Source organism: Fulvia fulva, chromosome 3 (genome assembly GCF_020509005.1).
Source record: "Fulvia fulva chromosome 3, complete sequence".
Lineage (NCBI taxonomy): Eukaryota > Fungi > Ascomycota > Dothideomycetes > Mycosphaerellales > Mycosphaerellaceae > Fulvia > Fulvia fulva.
In genome coordinates, this window is record NC_063014.1 from 3,825,575 (window position 1) to 3,843,168 (window position 17,594).

General features: G+C 51.6%; 7 protein-coding genes across 7 annotated transcripts; 4 read left to right on the forward strand and 3 right to left on the reverse strand.

Annotated features, from left to right (window-relative positions):
- Window positions 1-307: 307 nt before the first annotated feature.
- CLAFUR5_08355 (Calnexin) lies at window positions 308-2,105 on the forward strand (the record flags this gene model as incomplete). Its single annotated transcript, XM_047907503.1, has 3 exons — window positions 308-421; window positions 481-1,542; window positions 1,596-2,105. 3 exons carry the CDS (start codon window positions 308-310, stop codon window positions 2,103-2,105), a joined length of 1,686 nt encoding a protein of 561 aa, XP_047759167.1.
- Window positions 2,106-2,661: 556 nt separating this feature from the next.
- On the forward strand, window positions 2,662-6,144 carry CLAFUR5_08356 (DNA repair protein rhp42; the record flags this gene model as incomplete). The annotated part of the gene is made up of 1 exon (XM_047907504.1): window positions 2,662-6,144. One exon carries the CDS (start codon window positions 2,662-2,664, stop codon window positions 6,142-6,144), a length of 3,483 nt encoding a protein of 1,160 aa, XP_047759164.1.
- Window positions 6,145-7,053: 909 nt separating this feature from the next.
- On the forward strand, window positions 7,054-8,185 carry CLAFUR5_08357 (uncharacterized protein; the record flags this gene model as incomplete). The annotated part of the gene is made up of 2 exons (XM_047907505.1): window positions 7,054-7,291; window positions 7,761-8,185. 2 exons carry the CDS (start codon window positions 7,054-7,056, stop codon window positions 8,183-8,185), a joined length of 663 nt encoding a protein of 220 aa, XP_047759165.1.
- Window positions 8,186-8,438: 253 nt separating this feature from the next.
- On the reverse strand, window positions 8,439-9,803 carry CLAFUR5_08358 (Putative epoxide hydrolase; the record flags this gene model as incomplete). The annotated part of the gene is made up of 3 exons (XM_047907506.1): window positions 8,439-9,358; window positions 9,415-9,642; window positions 9,707-9,803. 3 exons carry the CDS (start codon window positions 9,801-9,803, stop codon window positions 8,439-8,441), a joined length of 1,245 nt encoding a protein of 414 aa, XP_047759445.1.
- A 509-nt stretch (window positions 9,804-10,312) lies between these two features.
- On the forward strand, window positions 10,313-10,922 carry CLAFUR5_08359 (uncharacterized protein; the record flags this gene model as incomplete). The annotated part of the gene is made up of 2 exons (XM_047907507.1): window positions 10,313-10,465; window positions 10,566-10,922. The coding sequence occupies 2 exons, from the start codon at window positions 10,313-10,315 to the stop codon at window positions 10,920-10,922; spliced, it is 510 nt and encodes a 169-aa protein (XP_047759313.1).
- A 51-nt stretch (window positions 10,923-10,973) lies between these two features.
- Window positions 10,974-12,949, reverse strand: CLAFUR5_08360 (GMC oxidoreductase family protein Mala s; the record flags this gene model as incomplete). Its single annotated transcript, XM_047907508.1, has 3 exons — window positions 10,974-12,691; window positions 12,743-12,825; window positions 12,879-12,949. 3 exons carry the CDS (start codon window positions 12,947-12,949, stop codon window positions 10,974-10,976), a joined length of 1,872 nt encoding a protein of 623 aa, XP_047759753.1.
- Window positions 12,950-13,301: 352 nt separating this feature from the next.
- Window positions 13,302-13,895, reverse strand: CLAFUR5_14688 (Ecp32-1; the record flags this gene model as incomplete). The annotated part of the gene is made up of 1 exon (XM_047913836.1): window positions 13,302-13,895. One exon carries the CDS (start codon window positions 13,893-13,895, stop codon window positions 13,302-13,304), a length of 594 nt encoding a protein of 197 aa, XP_047759857.1.
- Between the last annotated feature and the right edge of the window lie 3,699 nt (window positions 13,896-17,594).

Sequence of the window (17,594 nt, forward strand, 5' to 3'; positions counted from 1 at the left end):
TGCACATGCCACATGTCCACATGCGGTTGAAATAAGTGAGGGCGGCTATGGGAGAGGCGGAAGCGTGGCGCCGTCCAAGCTTGGAAGGTGCGTGACTGTGAGGCACCTCGGAAAAGATCACGGGCAGATCCCTGCACCTTCGAAGCTGCGGAAACTGGAAAGGTGTCCAATGCGAGCTCCACTCCGCCTATTCCTTGACTTGATAAACACATCCCTCTGCCCACCCTCTTCCATTTGTTTGCTGTTCGCACCGACACCTTACTTACCACTGGTGATATAGCAGACCGCGCATAGCACTGCTGCCAACATGCGTGCCGCTTCGCTCCTCGCACTGGGCTGCGCAGCCTCCGTATACGCACAAGACGATGCTGAGAGCGCCGACGCCAGCGCCTCGATCGAGGCCCTCCTCCCCGAGTTCACGGTACGCCACAGTATCATACCAACACGAGCCTGCACTGCACATGCTAACATGCTCACCAGCCCACATCATTGAAGGCGCCCTTTCTTGAACAGTTCACCGAGCACTGGGAGAGCCGGTGGAAGGTCTCCCACGCAAAGAAGGAGAAGACCGAGGAAGAGTGGCAATACGTTGGCACATGGCAAGTCGAGGAGCCTTCGGTCTTGAAGGGCATCAAGGGCGACAAGGGTCTTGTGCTCAAGGACAAGGCCGCTCACCACGCCATCTCCGCCAAATTTGACAAGCCCATTGACAGCAAGGGCAAGGACCTCGTGCTCCAGTACGAGGTCAAGCTCCAGAACTTCCTCGAGTGTGGTGGCGCCTACATGAAGCTCCTCCAGGACAACGCCGCCCTCAAGTCGGACGAGTTCACCAACGCCTCTCCATACATCATCATGTTCGGTCCCGACAAGTGTGGTAGCACAAACAAGGTCCACTTCATCTTCCGCCACAAAAACCCAGTCACTGGCGAGTACGAGGAGAAGCACATGAACAACGCCCCGTCCGCCGAGATTAACAAGCTCACCAACCTGTACACCCTGATCGTCAAGCCAGACCAGACTTTCGAGCTCCTCATCAACAACGAGTCTTCCAAGAACGGTTCCCTTCTCGAGGATTTCACCCCACCAGTCAACCCATCGAAGGAGATCGATGATGCCGAGGACAAGAAGCCAGAAGACTGGATTGACGAGAAGAAGATCCGCGACCCAGAGGCCAAGAAGCCAGAGGATTGGGACGAGGACGCGCCATACGAGATTGTCGACGAGGAGGCCACCAAGCCTGAGGACTGGCTCGACAGTGAGCCACTCACTATCCCAGACCCAGAGGCCGAGAAGCCAGAAGATTGGGATGATGAGGAGGATGGCGATTGGGTCGCACCACAGGTGTCCAACCCCAAGTGTGACGAAGTCTCTGGCTGTGGTCCATGGGAGAAGCCAATGATCAAGAACCCAGCATACAAGGGCAAGTGGAATGCACCTCTCATCGACAACCCTGCCTACAAGGGTGAGTGGGCACCACGCAAGATTGCCAACCCAGCTTTCTTCGAGGACAAGACTCCAGCCAACTTTGAGCCAATGGGCGCTGTAAGTTTTGCATACCGACGCCAGTGGATGATTTTTGCTAACGTTGTTTCTAGATCGGGTTTGAGCTTTGGTCGATGAACGAGAACATCCTCTTCGACAACATCTACATAGGCCACTCCATCGACGACGCCAAGGCTTTCCGTAAGGAGACCTTCGATGTCAAGAAGCCAAAGGAGAAGGAGGTCGAGCAGATCGAGAAGCCAGTCAAGGAAGAGCCAAAGAAGTCGCCAATGGATCTCGTCTTCATGGATGACCCAGTCCTCTACATCAAGGAGAAGACCGCGCTCTTCATCGAGCTCGCCCAGAAGAACCCAATCGATGCCATCAAGTTCGTGCCAGAGGTCGCCGCTACCATCGGTCTCGGTCTCGTCGCCATCCTCGTCCTTCTGTTCGGCGCCGGCGCCTCTGCTGCACCAAGCCAAGAGGAGATCAAGGCGAAGGCTGAGCAGGCCAAGAAGCAGGCACAGAAGACCAAGGAGGAGGTTGCCAAGGCTGTCGCATCGGGCACCGACGCTGCGAAGGAGGAGATCAACAAGCGCACTACTAGGAGCAACGCTCAGTAGATGTCCCCTTGGTAGCATTACGCGGTAGAAATGAGCACTCGGGCAAAAGATGGAAGCCTCTAAGAGAAGAGGCACGCCCCATTACATATGTTACTCCTACAAGAGACGGCAGTACGAGCGGTACAATCTGTAACTTGTGAGATTTGGCCGTTGGGTCCTGGCCAGCCAGTCTCGGATTTGTAGAAAAGTACGAGGTAGAAATGATATCTTAGCATGAACCATCGAGCGACCCAACCCCGTACAGTTCAGACTGCCGCTGTTGTCTCGAAGCGCGTCTCAACCAACCGCAACACAGCAACAGACAAGTGCTACACTCACAACTCTCCGGGGTGACAGAATTGCAAGTGAATGTAAAACGATTGGCACACAACGGATCGACAGATCTCCAGAAGAGATCGGAGTCTGTGCAGCACCTGTACGTCATTATCTGCCTAGTGTCAGGTACGATCGCGTTCTCTTTGTCGCGTACTTTCACGAATTACATGCACACTTCTTCTTCGATCTGTTGTACAGCACAGAATGGGCTGTCTCCTTCCAATCGCCATACAACATTACGATGCCTCCCGTCGGCTTCCGCAAACGCGAGCATTCGCCAGCACCAACGCCACCAAGTAAGCGTCAAGCAACATCAAAGCCTGCTGCGAAACGGGGCAAAGCAACGCTTTTTGAAGCAGCAGATACACCGCAGAAGCCGGTACGATCTGTTGAGGAGACGAAACAGCTTTTAGACGAGAACAGCGGCGATGACGAATCCAGCCAAGTCGACAGCGATGAGTTCGAAGATGTCCCACCCGCCAAGAAGCGCAAGACGTTGCCGACAGCTGAGGAAGAAGAGGGTGGAGATGATGCGAGTGAAGATGAGATGGACTGGGAGGATGCCATTGGTGCTGGGCCATCGAATGTATCAATGGAGTCGAAGCCCGAGCCAGAGATTGGTGACATCTCAGTCTCGATGAAGGATGACGGCACCCATGAGGATCCTCTGGTTTCGCTCGCTACTGGCAAGAAAGGGCCATCGAAGCGGGAGAGACAGGTGCGGATCTTGACACATAAGCTTCATGTTCAGTCGCTCATGTGGCACAACACCGTTCGGAACTCGTGGCTGAACGATAAGGAGGTGCAGAAGACTTTGGTCGATAGCCTGACTGATGGCGTGAAAGGGGAAGTCACGCGTTGGAAAGAGGCGATGGGTACGCTGAGCACGGAAGAGCTGGAAGCGAAGAAGAGAGAAACGGCTGCGAAGAATAGGCGGAAAGGTCGGAAAGGCAAGGACACCAGCAAGGCACGGGACTGGGGATACCAGGCACAGCACTCGGAGCAGGGTGTGCCGAATCTGAGTGCTGGAGATCCATTGCTCAGGTTGCTGAAGGTGTTGACTGCGTACTGGCGCAAGAGGTTCACAGTGACTGCACCGGCATTTCGAAAGCGAGGGTACATGCCGCTGAAGCGTCTACGAGAGGAGATCAAGGCCTGGGATAATAATCGAAATGATGCTGACGATCATGGCGAACGGATCGAGAAGCTCGAGGCTTTCCGCAAACTGGCAAAGAGCTGTGAAGGCTCAAGAGATGTGGGAGGTCAACTGTTCGTAGCGTTGTTGCGAGGACTTGGCTTGGAGACTAGGATGGTGTCGAATCTACAGCCAGCAGGTATTGGTTGGAGCAAGTCAGAGGAAGCCGACCCGAAGAAGACGAAGAAGGAGAAGAAGGCTGAGAAGGAAGCTGCGACGTCAGAAGCTGATGAGAAGTTGGAGAAGTCCCCGGTTAAGAAGACGAACAAGAAGCCAGCTGGAAAGCCCAGATCAAGCATCGGCGAGTCGAAGCCGACGAAGCCTGCTCGGAAGTCTGTACGTGGTAACAAAGGAGAGCCGATCAGTCTGGACGACTCGGATAGTCCATTATCAGAGCCACCTTCAGGAGCTGAGTCTGTGGTGATCCTGGAAGACGATGACAGTGACGACTTATCAGTCATCGATGTGACACCTGCGAGGCCGAAGGCTCCAACACGAAAGTATGACCGCGATATGGCCTTTCCTACATACTGGACCGAGGTGTGCTCTCCAGCGACTAACAAGTTCATACCTGTCGACCCGATCGTGCTTTCAACGATCGCATCCAATGATGAGCTCCTGCAGACCTTCGAGCCGAGAGGCAAGGGCGCGGATAAATCTAAACAGGCTATGTGCTACACCATAGCTTTCGCAGCAGACGGATCAGCCAAGGATGTGACCGTGCGGTATCTCAAGAAACATCAGCTGCCTGGCAAGACCAAAGGAGTGCGCATGCCAGCCGAGAAGGTGCCAGTATACAACAAACGGGGCAAAGTCAAGAACTACGAGAACTACGACTGGTTTCAAACTGTCATGTCCGTCTACGATCGACCGCAGAAGAAGCGTACTACAGCCGACGATCTCGAGGAGCAAACAGATCTCAAGCCATTCAAGCAAGCCAAAGAAGAGAAGGAGGTCGAGAAGGAGAGTCTGCAGTGGTACAAGCAGTCTGCTGAGTTTGTGCTCGAGCAGCATCTTCGCCGTGAAGAAGCCATACTACCAGACGCTGAGCCGGTGAAGACGTTCACGGCCAAAGGCAAAGGTAAAGAGACTACAGAGCATCCCGTCTTCCGCCGTGAAGATGTTGTAGTCTGCAAGACTGTGGAGACATGGCACAAAGAAGGCCGTGCGATCAACGCATCCGAGCAGCCCTTGAAGCATGTGCCAGTCCGTGGTGTCACACTCACCCGCAAGCGGGAGATGGAAGAGCATCTTCAAGAGCATGGAGAGAAGCTACAGCAAGGTCTTTACAGCTGGGACCAAACAGATTGGATCATACCGCCTCCCATCGAGAACGGGGTTATCCCGAAGAACGCTTTCGGCAATATGGACGTCTACGTCAAGACCATGGTGCCCGCAGGTGCTGTACACTTGGCGCTGAAAGGCTCGGCAAAGATCTGCCGGAAGTTGCAGGTGGACTATGCTGAAGCATGCACAGGCTTCGAGTTCGGCAAGCAGCGTGCCGTGCCTGTACTGACCGGGGTCGTGGTCGCCAAAGAGAATGCTGCCAAAGTAAAGGAGGCGTGGCGCGAGATGAAGGCCGAGCAGCAGCGCAAGGAGGACACGAAACGCACAGCGGCAGCTCTCCATTGGTGGCGCAAGATGCTGATGGGACTGCGTATCATTGATAGGATGAAGGCGGAGTATACGATGGATGGCGCTGATCCCGACGCGACGAATCCATTCGCCAGGAAGGGGAAGAAGAGCGCATTCCCTTCGGCGCCGAAGGACCACGACGTTGGTGTGGGTGGATTCTTTCAGCCTGGACATGATGAGGAGGAAGTGCCGCAACATCGTGCTCAGTATGAGGGAGGAGGATTCATGGTTGATGATGAGGATGAAGAAGAGGACGGTGCCAATGTTGATGGTGGCGACGGTGGCTTTTTGGTCGAAGAAGACCCGGATCAATCTCGAGGTATGCAACAAGCCGCCACGGATCATACGCCAGTCACCCCTATGTCTTTGCAATCTTTGCATCAGGCTCAAGCACGTTCTGACGAGGAAGTGGAGGACAACGAAGTTGGTGACGAACAAGTGGTAATGGATGTTGATGATACGGCACCCGCCAAGTCTGCACACACCGCCAAAGCTCCAAAGAAAGCCGCCAGGTCTAGCACCACGAATCCCAAGCCCACACCACCAGCCAAAGCGCAGCGCAAGCCCAGAGCGCGCAAAGTCGCCCCCACGCCGCCCACCGAAGACGAAGATGAGGACGAGTCATCCTTGTCCGAACCTGACCACGCCGAATCAGATGGAGACGAAGAAGATTATCGACCAGCCTCGCCTCAAGTCATCGTCACGCCGCAAGCTAAGAAAGCCCATGCAGCCCGTAGGAGGGGTTCTCGTGCTACGCAGAAGGTCACGCCGGTTAGAAGCCAGTACTTTACTGCAGCAGAGGATGAGGATGATGATGATGACGATGACGAGTCGAGTGAGCAGGAGGTGGTGAAGCCTACGCGAACCACTGCGAGGACTAGGGCGAAGAGGTGATTGATCTAGGTATGGATGGATCTCCTTGCTCTCAGGCAGATAGATGCATTGCTCGGTTGATACTAGGTCCGTTCTATCGTACAGAAGAAGTGGCTCTATATACAGCTGAACACCCGGTGGTGAGCATTGAGTAGTGGTGTAATAACGCTGAGTTCATGATGCACCGGGTGGCTGGATGCCTACCTCCTGACGATATGCTGCACGGAGGATGTTGCTCCGTTGAAGGTAAGTGGTGCTGCTTATTCTCCTCATGGCGACAAGTCGGAGGCCACGATTCAGTCGTCGCATCTTTGTCAAAGTCATACTTATCATCGGTGCCAAGAAGTACCGCCGCCTTGCGTGCTAACCGAGAACCGGAGGGAATCTTTGATGTCGCATAGTCCAACATACTACTAGGAGATATCCAACGTCTGGCGATCGCGGGCACGGCGAAGATGAGGCTACCGTCTCCGAGCTGTTCCAAGCGCAGAAAACTGATCGACGACACTTTGGACCGTCTGCCATCTGGGCACCGGAAAACACCGTACAACGTTGTTCGTAGGACTCGCCAATCAGATCGTTCGGTAATGTCGGTACTCTCTTGATTGACGATAGCCATGAACTGGGTCTGTGCCAATATATACAACACAATTTGTACCTAACACACAAGGCAACGCGTTACCGGGACAATTCAAAACACCTTCTGAGCTCCAGCGGTGCTTGTAGACGCGACGCAGTTTTATGCACAACAGAAGAGCGGGGCGGAGTGAACATGCTTCGTCCACATGATCGACGGCGCCCGGTCGTTGACAAGCTTCTGGCATGGTATATCAAGCTCATGACCTCCCTCTATTCCCTGGGGGGAGCCAACCACTTTGCTAATAAGACAAGGCAGCCTCTTCCACGCCTATACCGACTACATGAGCAAAGATGCACCTCAAGCTGGCGATACTGGGATGCTTTCCCGCGATTATGGAGGCCTATGGGGCTTGCAACGACTTCATGGCTAGCATACATGCAGAGTCACCGACGTACATCATTCCTGTTCCGCCTACAGATTTCGATTCGCCGGAAGCTGCGGTCAACTTTTTGGGCTCGATTCTTTCTGATACGGCTGGTGCGGTCACGGGCACTGTCGGAAATCAAATTCAGTCTGCAAGTACGAAAAGTACGGGAGCCCACGTCCCTCACGATCGATCGCTGAGCAAGCGCCGCGCGCTACTGGAATATAGCTGATGCTCTTCTGTGCGATTAGGGCGACTTTAACATCTCCATGCGCCACTGCGAACCAACAGCATCCGTCCCAGAGTGAGCCAACACCTATCAAGTCTTCGTCCACGGCGTGTCGTACAATAAGGAGTACTGGCATGGGCTCTTCGTCGCGCAGCGAACTATGAGATTTGAAGTGCTTCATCAGATTATTTTGAAGATGAGAGCTGGTACGCTGGCAGAATTCATGCCCAAAGCTGATAAGGTCATCTCAGTCGGTAATTCTACGGTGATCTTCGTCGTCAGAGCGTCACTCCCACTTTTAGCGCTGAAGTGGACATCGTGATATTGGTTCGGCCTAGGGGGAGGCAGGAGACAGCATTGTCCTACGTTGTGCGATCAGAGAATAACCACTGATACTCTCGCAGGCCACTCCCACGGTGCAGTCGAAGGCAACGCCCTGGCAACCTACCACCCCAAAGACGCCGATGCCCTAATCCTGACCGGCTTTTCAACTGGCTTGATCGCCTTCGCGCCTCGCCTCATCGCCAGCACACCCCTCTCGGCCCTTCTCCTCAAACCCCAAAAATACCACACGCTCCAAGACCTCCTCTTCCTAACCCTCCCCACCGTCGAGTCCCGTCGGACCTTCTTCTACACCTCTCATACGTTGGGAGACTACGACGAGGCAGTCCTGCAGCATGGTTTTGACACGGAAGACGTAATTCCTCTGATGCAGGTGATCACAGTCCTATACGGGTACGGCCTCGCGGAAAACTTCACTGGCCCTGTGATGGCTATGGCCGGGAAGAGGTATGGTGTCTTCTGCAATGCTTTCCCGGTGCCGGATTGAGGGGAAGGTGAAGACAAAAAGGTGGCGAGGACGAGGGCGTATTTTCCGAATTCTGAGGACTTACAGTATCATATCGCGGACAGGACTGCGCATAGTATGAACTACTTCCACCCGGCGCAGGATTCATTCAAGGTGGCGCATGACTTCTTGGCGGAGAAGGGGTTTCGAGGTAATGGGGCGCCCACGGTGGGAGTTGTCGTGATAGCCATGACGGCAGTACTCTGACGACTGTGCATATCTTAGCCATCGACGATCAGAATCCTTTCTTCCCTACCACAACTCCCTCGCAAGGTCCGCCCTTCGCGAACAACTTCTTTATATCGCCAGCCAGTAACTCCGGCACCTCAAACGCAGCAAAATGCCCACCGACATCAAACGTACTCTGCTGCACTACCGGCCCATTGCTCCAAGCCCAACACTTCGGCACTCTCGCCAACTCCTGTGGGAAATATGCCAACGCCAGCGGCACATTCGGAATGTACATATCGATCACGTCCATCCTACTCACAGATCCTTCTCCGATAGGGTGGTTAGATTCCCAGTATATCCTCGTACTCGCCGCAGGTCCCTCGCGGGAGAAAGCATAGATGGAAATCCAGGTGCAGACCTCTTCTTCAGTCCAGGGATAGTCGTCGCTCCAGTCGTGGAGCTTTTCGTAGATCCAGGCCATTAGTCCCGTGGGGGAGTCCGTCAGGCTATAGGCGAGTGTTTGGCATTTTGTGTCCTGGAGTTTGAGGTATCCGTCGCCTTCGGCGAAGTATTGCTGGGTATGGGCTAAGTCTGCGCGTGTTTTGCTCGACAGCACCATGTCTGCCATTGCTTGTGCGAAGCTGAGTGGATTCTTCCAAGGTTTGGGGAAGCTGTGGACGGGGAAGTTTGTGTGGACTGCTTTGACGCTTTTGGGATAGAGGTGGGCTAGTAGGCGGCAAAGGAAGCCTCCCCAGTCGCCCCCTTGAGTGATGTATCCTGACTCGTAGCCACATGCTTGCATTACGCCGTGGAGGACTTGGGCATGTTGCTTTAGTCCGAAGCCTTTCTTTGACGTAGGGTACTGAGACCAAGCATAGCCTGGTAGACTTGGTGCTACAACGTGAAATGAGGGGATGCTCGGGTCCTTTGAGTCTGTCAGGAGTGGGAGAAGCTTGAGGGCCTCGTAGTAAGAGCCTGGCCAACCTGCCGAACGATAGTGAGTTAGCATTTAGCCTGGGCTTGTTGCGGAAGTCACTCGCCATGTATAAACAGTAGTGGGATTGCATTGGGACGTTGAGAGCGTTGATGTATGAAGTGAATCTCCAGCTCCTCAAAGGCTGGCACTTTGACTTGCGATGTGAACTGAGGGTAGCTGTTTAGCTGTTCTTCAGCACGACGCCAAGAGAAGTTGTGTTGCCAGTGGTGTGTGAGTCGTTTCACGTCTGCGAGCGGAGCTCCCATTGACCAGTCTGCATGGTTGACTTCATCTGTAGACCTAGTAAGCATATGCAATGCATGATATCTGATAGCCTTGATGTTTTGCAGGCTTACCTGGAAGTGTTGCGTTAGCAAGCTTCGCGTTAAGAGTCTGAATCTTCGAGTCTGTAATGGAGATGCGGAATGGTCGAGGCGTCCCTGCTGTGGTCATGTTGCGAATACGATCAATCTCGAGATTGTTAGGCGTCAAGTTGATATATGCATGAGAGGAAATGAAGTGACGTCTTGCAATGCCTCGGCCCAGGCGTCAGCTGCCAAGCTGTCAAGGCCCGAAGGACAAGGGCAGGAACATTCGTGGAAAACATCGCCTATGTACGATGACAGCCTCCGCAGAGACGAACGAAGTGGAGTGTAATTGACACTGAGCATGTTCACATGCGATGTGGCGCCTGCAAGGCTGTATCGCACGCGATGGGCACGTGGCTTTCTCAGGGGCGTTCCATCGTTCTGGTACTACGACAGTAGCTATCGCTCCTGCTCACATCGTGCGGATGTTTCTGCTGTCCTCTGCGGATATTGTGATCTGACAGATACCACAGCTGGACTGGAGAGCATACATTTCCAGAGCTTACCAGCGACCAATGTTCTCAAAGGTCGCCTTTTGTACTATGCAGTCGGCATCTTCGTCAACCCAGTCCAAGCACAACAGATCTCGAGACGATGGATCTCGAGCAGCCCACAGAGCAACCAGAGCGCTCCAACACATGCCATCAAGTCCTCGCAGTCCATGAACTCTTTCAAGAGATCCTACTTCACGTCTCCTCGCACGATCTAGCCATCGTCGCCCAAGTCTCCCAACAATGGCAACAATCCGTGCAGAAGATTTTCTTCCTTCCCAGAAGAGTCCAATCCGCATCTCTAGGAGGCTGGAACTTACATTCCAGAGAATACAAACCCGCTGGGAAGATGACAGTACCGCCCCAAGGGGCCCTACGTCAAGGTCATCGACGCCGAGGTCAACGACAGCCGCATGTTCCTTCTGACTCTGCGACATGGAGAGGAAGAAGAGCACCGCGTGGAGTATATCGATCTTATGTGCGACGAGAATGGGCCGTGGTGTCTTCTGGCGCCTGAGGCTTCTGGATTTCTGGCGCATGTCCCTGTGTCGAAGGCCGATCCCTGGCAGACAAGGCAGACTACCATAGCAGAGCAAGCAGAGGAGGAATTGAACACGTTCCATCTCAAGCTCTTTAGCAGGACGGGACAGGAGCCCTATCTCCACATTTCATTCAATGTCGAGCTGAAGGGAGAATGGGTGGTTGAGGCGTGAGGACGATCAGATACCTTCGCAATGAAGCTTGTCTACTCTTGTCATCAGCAATCACTCTCCACACCCCTCTCCCCCCCTTATATCATCAGCTGCCCTCTCAGCAACCGCATACACCAAACTCTGCAAATTGGCCCTCGGAATCAACGGAAAACCCGAAGCATCAACCACCCTCAACCCATCAACTCCATGCACGCTAAACTTCTCATCCACAACCCCACCCCTCTCCCTCGGTAACATAGCACACGTACACGAAGGATGATACTCGCTCTGCAAATTGTCCCTCACCCAGCCTTCCGCATTCTCACCCGTAAGCTCATAATACCCAGGCTGAAAGACCGTCCCATTACCAACCAGCAAACCACTAAGCGGTGCGGTTTGAGCGACGATTTGGAGGTGGAGTGCGATGACGGCAAGCGTCTTGAGATCTAGCTGATGGTAGAGGTAGGATGGGTCGATGCGTGGGTAGACGGATGCGTTTGAGGATTGGATGTGGACGCTCCCGCGGGAGAAGGGGTGTTCGAGGACGCCTTGCATGCTGAAGAAGTTACCGGCCGTGATGGCGGAGAAGAGGGTACTGCTGTCGTTGGAGGATTGGGGGTTGATGCCGCTGGGGAAGGCGAATTCTTGGACGATGGCTTCGTGGTGGATGTCGTTGCAGAGGATGGTGTTGCGGTCGGGAGATAGGGTGGATGGTGAGTGGTGGGAAGGGGAACAGTATCGGTCGATAGTCTCTTTGAGGTCGGCACTCGTACTGTCGTTCCCGATGATCTGATCCAGTGAGAGGAGCGCTGACATTGCGCTGTTGGAGGCGAGCCAGCCCGTGTGGTTCGTGATGTATTGGTCGTAGGATTGGTCGAAGAGAGTTTCGTTGGCGAGGTCGTCTAGGGTGAAAATGCCAGGCTCGCGGACTTCGAAGCCTAGGGGGATGTATGCGTGGTCTTGTAAGTTCTCGCCAACATTGGGATTCTCTACGATGGTTCTGATGCCGTGCTTACTGAGGATGGTCGAGTTGCCGATGCCAGAGAGCTCCAGCAACTGCGGCGATCCAAAGGCTCCGGCGCTTAAGATGACTTCTCTCCGTGCTGCGATTACCTTCGTGGTGCCGTTTTGAATGCATGAAGCGCCCGTGGCTCGTGGTTTGCTGCCGGTCGTGTCGAAGAGGATCCTTTGAGCGTGCGCACTCTTCAAGACTTTGAAGTTTGATCGGCCTTCTGCCTGACGCAAGTATGTCGTAGCAGCATAACTCCGACTCCTAGTCTCAGGATCCAAATTGACCAGATTCGTATAGCCACCCAGCGCAAGGCCATCTCTGGGATCCGATCGAATGCCTAGATCAAGATTCTCGTACGTCCTCGGCCAAGCTTCGTCGAAAGGCGTGTAGACATCAGCGAATCCATTGATGACAGCGCCGCTTCTTCCATGTAGATCAAGCTCAATATAGTCCGTCGCCAATGCCTCAGCTGTAGCAAGAGGCGGCTCAATATATCGTTCTGATCTGCGATAGAAGGGTTGTAATGCATCCCAGGTCCAATTGCGATTACCGAGCAGACCCCAATTGTTGATGTCCTGCTGCGAAGCGTGCGTCCACCATAGGAAGTTGATCGCAGAAGAGCCACCAAGTTGTTTTCCGCGAGGATGTGCGATTACATGCTTGTTGGCGTGTTCCTGCTCGGTGGTGTGGTAGTTCCAGTCGTATGTTGGATTGCCGTAGAGTGTGGTCAAGAGAGCTGGTGCCAGGACCTCTATGTCTTCTGATCGGTCCTCTCCAGCTGGGTGCGTGCGTTAGTGATCATGACCACGGTAGAATCAAGGACACTGACCTTCGATAACGGTGACGCTGATACCCGGCTCTCCACTCAGGCGAGCAGCGACCGTTAAGCCTGCGGTCCCTCCACCCACAACACTTCACGGTGATCAGTGGAATTTCCAGAAAACATTCAGCTCCACAGTACTTACACATAATCCGCAACCTCTGCGTTGGCCGTGCCAAGTATTGTCGCAGCGAGAAGTGCCAAGACTGTTTGCATGGTGCAAGATAGTCAACGTAGTATGTCTCGTAGAACGTGGAGGCATCATCTCAATATATACCACGTCCGGCCGCCAGCTTCGTGTTGAGCTGACAAGCACATCAGTCAGCTGAATGACTTCAATGCTGCGATGGCGTCCATTAGTCTCCATTTTCATGCACGATAAGCGGGGGGGGCAGAGGGGCTGCATGGAACAGATTGATTGCGGTCGATTATGAAGAACATAATATTTACACATGTCGCTCAATTCCTGTGGTCCTTCAAACCTTCGAAACAGTATGCGCGCGCCAGCGAAGGAGTCCCTGGTAGTGTTTATAGTGGAAGCTGGCAACCCGGCCAGGCAATGTACAATCTAGTTGTACTGCCATGCGCTGGGCACTTTGTCGTCAAGCTTGATCACGTTCCAAGTGAAGCCCAAGCACTTCTTGTCAGCCTTCTTGTAGGCAGCGGCATACACACTGTATGTGCCCTTCGGTCCTTCTGGACACGCGATCCAGTCCTTCTTCTCGAACTGAAACTTCGCGTCGTGCACAATGGAGAAGCCTTTCGCTTCGGGCGTGCCGTCCTGATGAGCGCTGTGCGCAGTTGTGAACCTAAGTCGACCTGTGTCCTTGTTGACATAGACCTGCTGGCCACCGGGAACGCCGACGTCGAGAGACAATGTAGGCTGAGCGTTGAGGTAGTCGAAGATGGTTTGTTTGTTGTTTGCATGTTTGCAAGCGTCGGCGACAGCTGGTGTATCTTTCGGACAGTTCGTTTTGGTGGGCTTGCCAATCCAGAACTCTCCGCCGTTCGCGTTGATAGAGCCGGAGTCGATAGGCGATGCGGGGCGTATGGACATGCCGCTGAAGCGGAGCGGTTTCGATGTACCAGACTGAGGAGCGGCTCCTGGGGTTGCTGCAGCGAGCGCCGCCGGGGCGAAGACGATGAAGGATGTCAACTTCATGCTGAGTGAGTAGACAATGTGAGAAGCGTCTGTGTGTTTGTTGACTGAGTGAGTGTTTGGTGCGATCTGTAGTCTGTAGTGCTACAGCGAAGGCGAGGTTTGGATGATGCGTCCTATGGTGGCGGCAATCTCTCATGTATCTCTTTGGCCTTTCAGGGAAGCGGTCGAGTCATTACTGTAATCATAAAGCATTCCGGGGGTGGGAACTCTGATTGTTCTCGGGGATTGCAGCTGAATCCAGGCATCAGCAGTCCGTATCGATGCCAGAATAGCGATACGATGAGCGCGATTGTGGCGTAGAATATTGTTTCAGGAGCCAGGTGTTGAGCTCGGGGTGAGATGTGGACAGCTTTAAAAATCAACATGGAGTAGTTGTCTTCAAAACACCTAGATCCTAGCAATACCCCAGCCGGGAGGTGCGCGCAGCCACAAGCTTCGCCGCACCCCAGCAATCGCCGCACCCCAGCTCGGATTCTCGCGTTCCGACACATGGTGTTGCTGGCTTGTATCAATTGCCACGCACGCTCAAAATACACGATATGTAGCTCAAATTGCTCAGAATAGCATCGCGAATACAGAATTTGAGAGCCTGTGGGCACTATAGTGGGCTCCATGGTGTGTTGTTGTATGTGGTGAGGTGGTGAGAAAGCAAGAAACGCGTGAATCTCGACACGGGCGCATGAAGCTTTGGTGGGGCTCTCACCAAAATCCCATGCCGAAGCGTCAACACCAACCTCTCGGCAGCACAACGTGTTTTTACGCGATATGAGTATGCAGAATGTGGAAACAGATAGCTGCGAACACATTGGGAAAAGAATCAAGTTGATAAAAAGTCACTGGGGTGCGGCGATTGCTGGGGTGCGGCGAAGCTTGTGGCGTGGGCGCAGTGACCTGCACTGCGAAGCCAAGGAAAGATGGCATAACCTTGCAGCGTAAGATGAGATTATTGAGCGAAGGGTAGCTTGAAGGGCATGCGTGAGTGAACGAGGCGAGCTTGCGAGCCGGAGTGAATGGAGCATGTCCGTAAAGCTCCCGTAGCGAGAACAACAATTAGATTCTGTCACCCTATTGCTTCTTCGAGGGTGCGTAGGGTGTTCTTCGAGGGTCCGTACTTAGGAAGAGGGCCTTTAGAATAAAAGCTATCGCTAACAAATTCGAGCTACCGTCTAATTAGTTAGAAAGAACGTAGAAATTCGGGATTAGCTCGCTTAGTAGCTACTCCGGCGCGGTAAATCCTATTCCGAGTACGTAGATACGCGACGAGCACGATACTACGACGACTACGACATTACGACGACATCGTATTAATAGCGAACAAGTTGTTTCTCGAGCTACGGTACTACCCTTCGCTTATTTCTATAAGGACGGAGGACTTTCAAAATATTATTTTAAGATTGAAATAAGCGTTATAGAGGGTAAGGATAAAATGTACTATTAGTGGTTATAAACCTCTAAGAGTAAGCGTAGCGGTGTTAAGCTCTATATACTAGCCCTTTTATAGGCGTAAGATATATGCTATACTTACCGTACGTATAACTACCTAAAGTCTACGACGTGATTTTGACTATAAGTTTGCTAATAGGTATAGCGCGGCTAGTACGTAATACTAAACTTAATTTACGTACTACTAAAACTTGAATTTAACTAATTATATAGCGCTAAGGAATTCTTAGAGCTAGTAATAGAGCTCTACTCCCTCGTTAACGCCTTACCTACGTACTCGTAAGCTAGTACTTTAGTATAGCTAGCGCTTAGTCGCTACGCTTAATAATAGGTATTAGCCGAGGAGATTACGATAACTAATTTAGGGTAATAAATCACCCTATATAAGAGTTAATAAGGTACTACTTTAAGATAATATAGTTTTTTATACCTTATAACGTAAAGTACTAGTAAGCTAGGAATACTAGTAAGCTAGGAATACTAGTAAGCTAGGAATACTAGTAAAGTAGGAATACTAGTAAGCTAGGAATTTTGTCTTAGTACGACTAACTCGTATTCTTTATTAATCGTTTTCACTACTATTGAATAGAGAACTAGTGAACTTAATACTCTTATCTAATTTAGAATTGTTCTCTTTATCTTCCTAGTACGTTTATACGTTATAGCTAGTCCGACCGTAGTTACTATACTACCGTCTACTTAGCTAGCCCTCTTTCGTATCCTCTGACCTACGACTCTTCTTTAACTATTCTATAGCCTTTAACGACTCGACGACTACCTATAACGAGCTAACTCTATACTCTAAGACCCCGCCGTACTAGAGACGCTTTTGTTTACGAGATCGGCGCTTTATAAGAGTCTTAACTTATTGTTTAAGCTTAGAGTTACGAGCTCTAAGAAGCGTTTTCTCTTATAGTATTACTTCGCCGCCTTTTATAAGGTAAGAGAAGCTATTATAAGCTGTTTTGGAGTTACTTAGTATAGCGTCGTATATAAGCTTAGATTACGACGTAAACTCTTTCAAATTACTCGGAGTTTAAGACTACTATAATGTCGTCTAAGGCGGGGGTAGTCCTAGCGGGGTTCGTAGGCGTATATTAAGGCGATTAAGTACTACTTATATTACCGTACCGGCGTATATTTACTTAAACCCGTAGGTACGTACCTAGACCCCGCGCCCGCTAACTAATCCGACTAGCGGCTTAGCGCCCGTATATAAATATCGCGCCCTCCGCGCCTCTCTTAGATAGAATATCTATTCGACTTATACCTTACCTGATCACGTACTTATACCTACTTATAACACTTTGAATAGATTATTACTAACGTATAGAGAGATATAAGAAGCTATACTCGGGAGATTATAGAGAAACCGCGATAGTATACGAGGAAGTACTAAGATTAGGTATCGTACTCGCTAAGTCGTACCTTAAAGTAGATTATAGCTAATATAGTAATAAGAGCGAGACAGACCGGTACTAGCGTACTAGGCGTAAGTATAGAGAATACTAATAGACGCGTTTATCGCGCGTCCCTTAATAGATTATCCTTCTTTACTCTACTACCCGATCCGCCTAATAATAATAGCGCGAACCCGGCGACGTAGACTTAAGGACGTAAATAGGATATCGTAAACAAGCTCCTCGACGAGAATAACTAGTACCGTAAGTAGTATAAGAAGGTGTTTGACTAAATTAAGGCGATTAAGGAAGAGGAGGTCGAGATAGAGCTAAACTTAGCTAACCTATATAGGGCGGAGTTTATCGAGGATAAGATAGAAGATAAGGGTACTAAGGTACCGAGGAAGAGGAGGGTCACTATCGACAACTTCTAGGAAGCCTTCGACTCGTTAAACGGGTTGAATATAGACAAGTTTAAGATAACGGTTAATGACTATCCCTAGTAGATCTATAAGATCCTCTATAATATCGAGTCCGATTACCGACGTACGTATAAGCTTAATAATACGCTCGATATAGCTAACCGTATTAACCTCCGTAAGGCGTAAGATACTAAGGACTAGATAGACCGACTCGAGGATATAATCGATACGGAACAGGCGACTAGATAGTCCCTAGAAGAGGAGGTCACGCGACTAAAGGAGGAGATCGCTAAGCGCGATAATACTATTATTATCGACTTAGACGAGCTTACGAGGGCTAAAGATATAAAGTAGGTATATTGTACGTAGTATTAGGTAGCGGAGAGCAACCTAGTAGAGACCGAGACTAAGCTCGTAGTAGCCGAGAAGCGTGT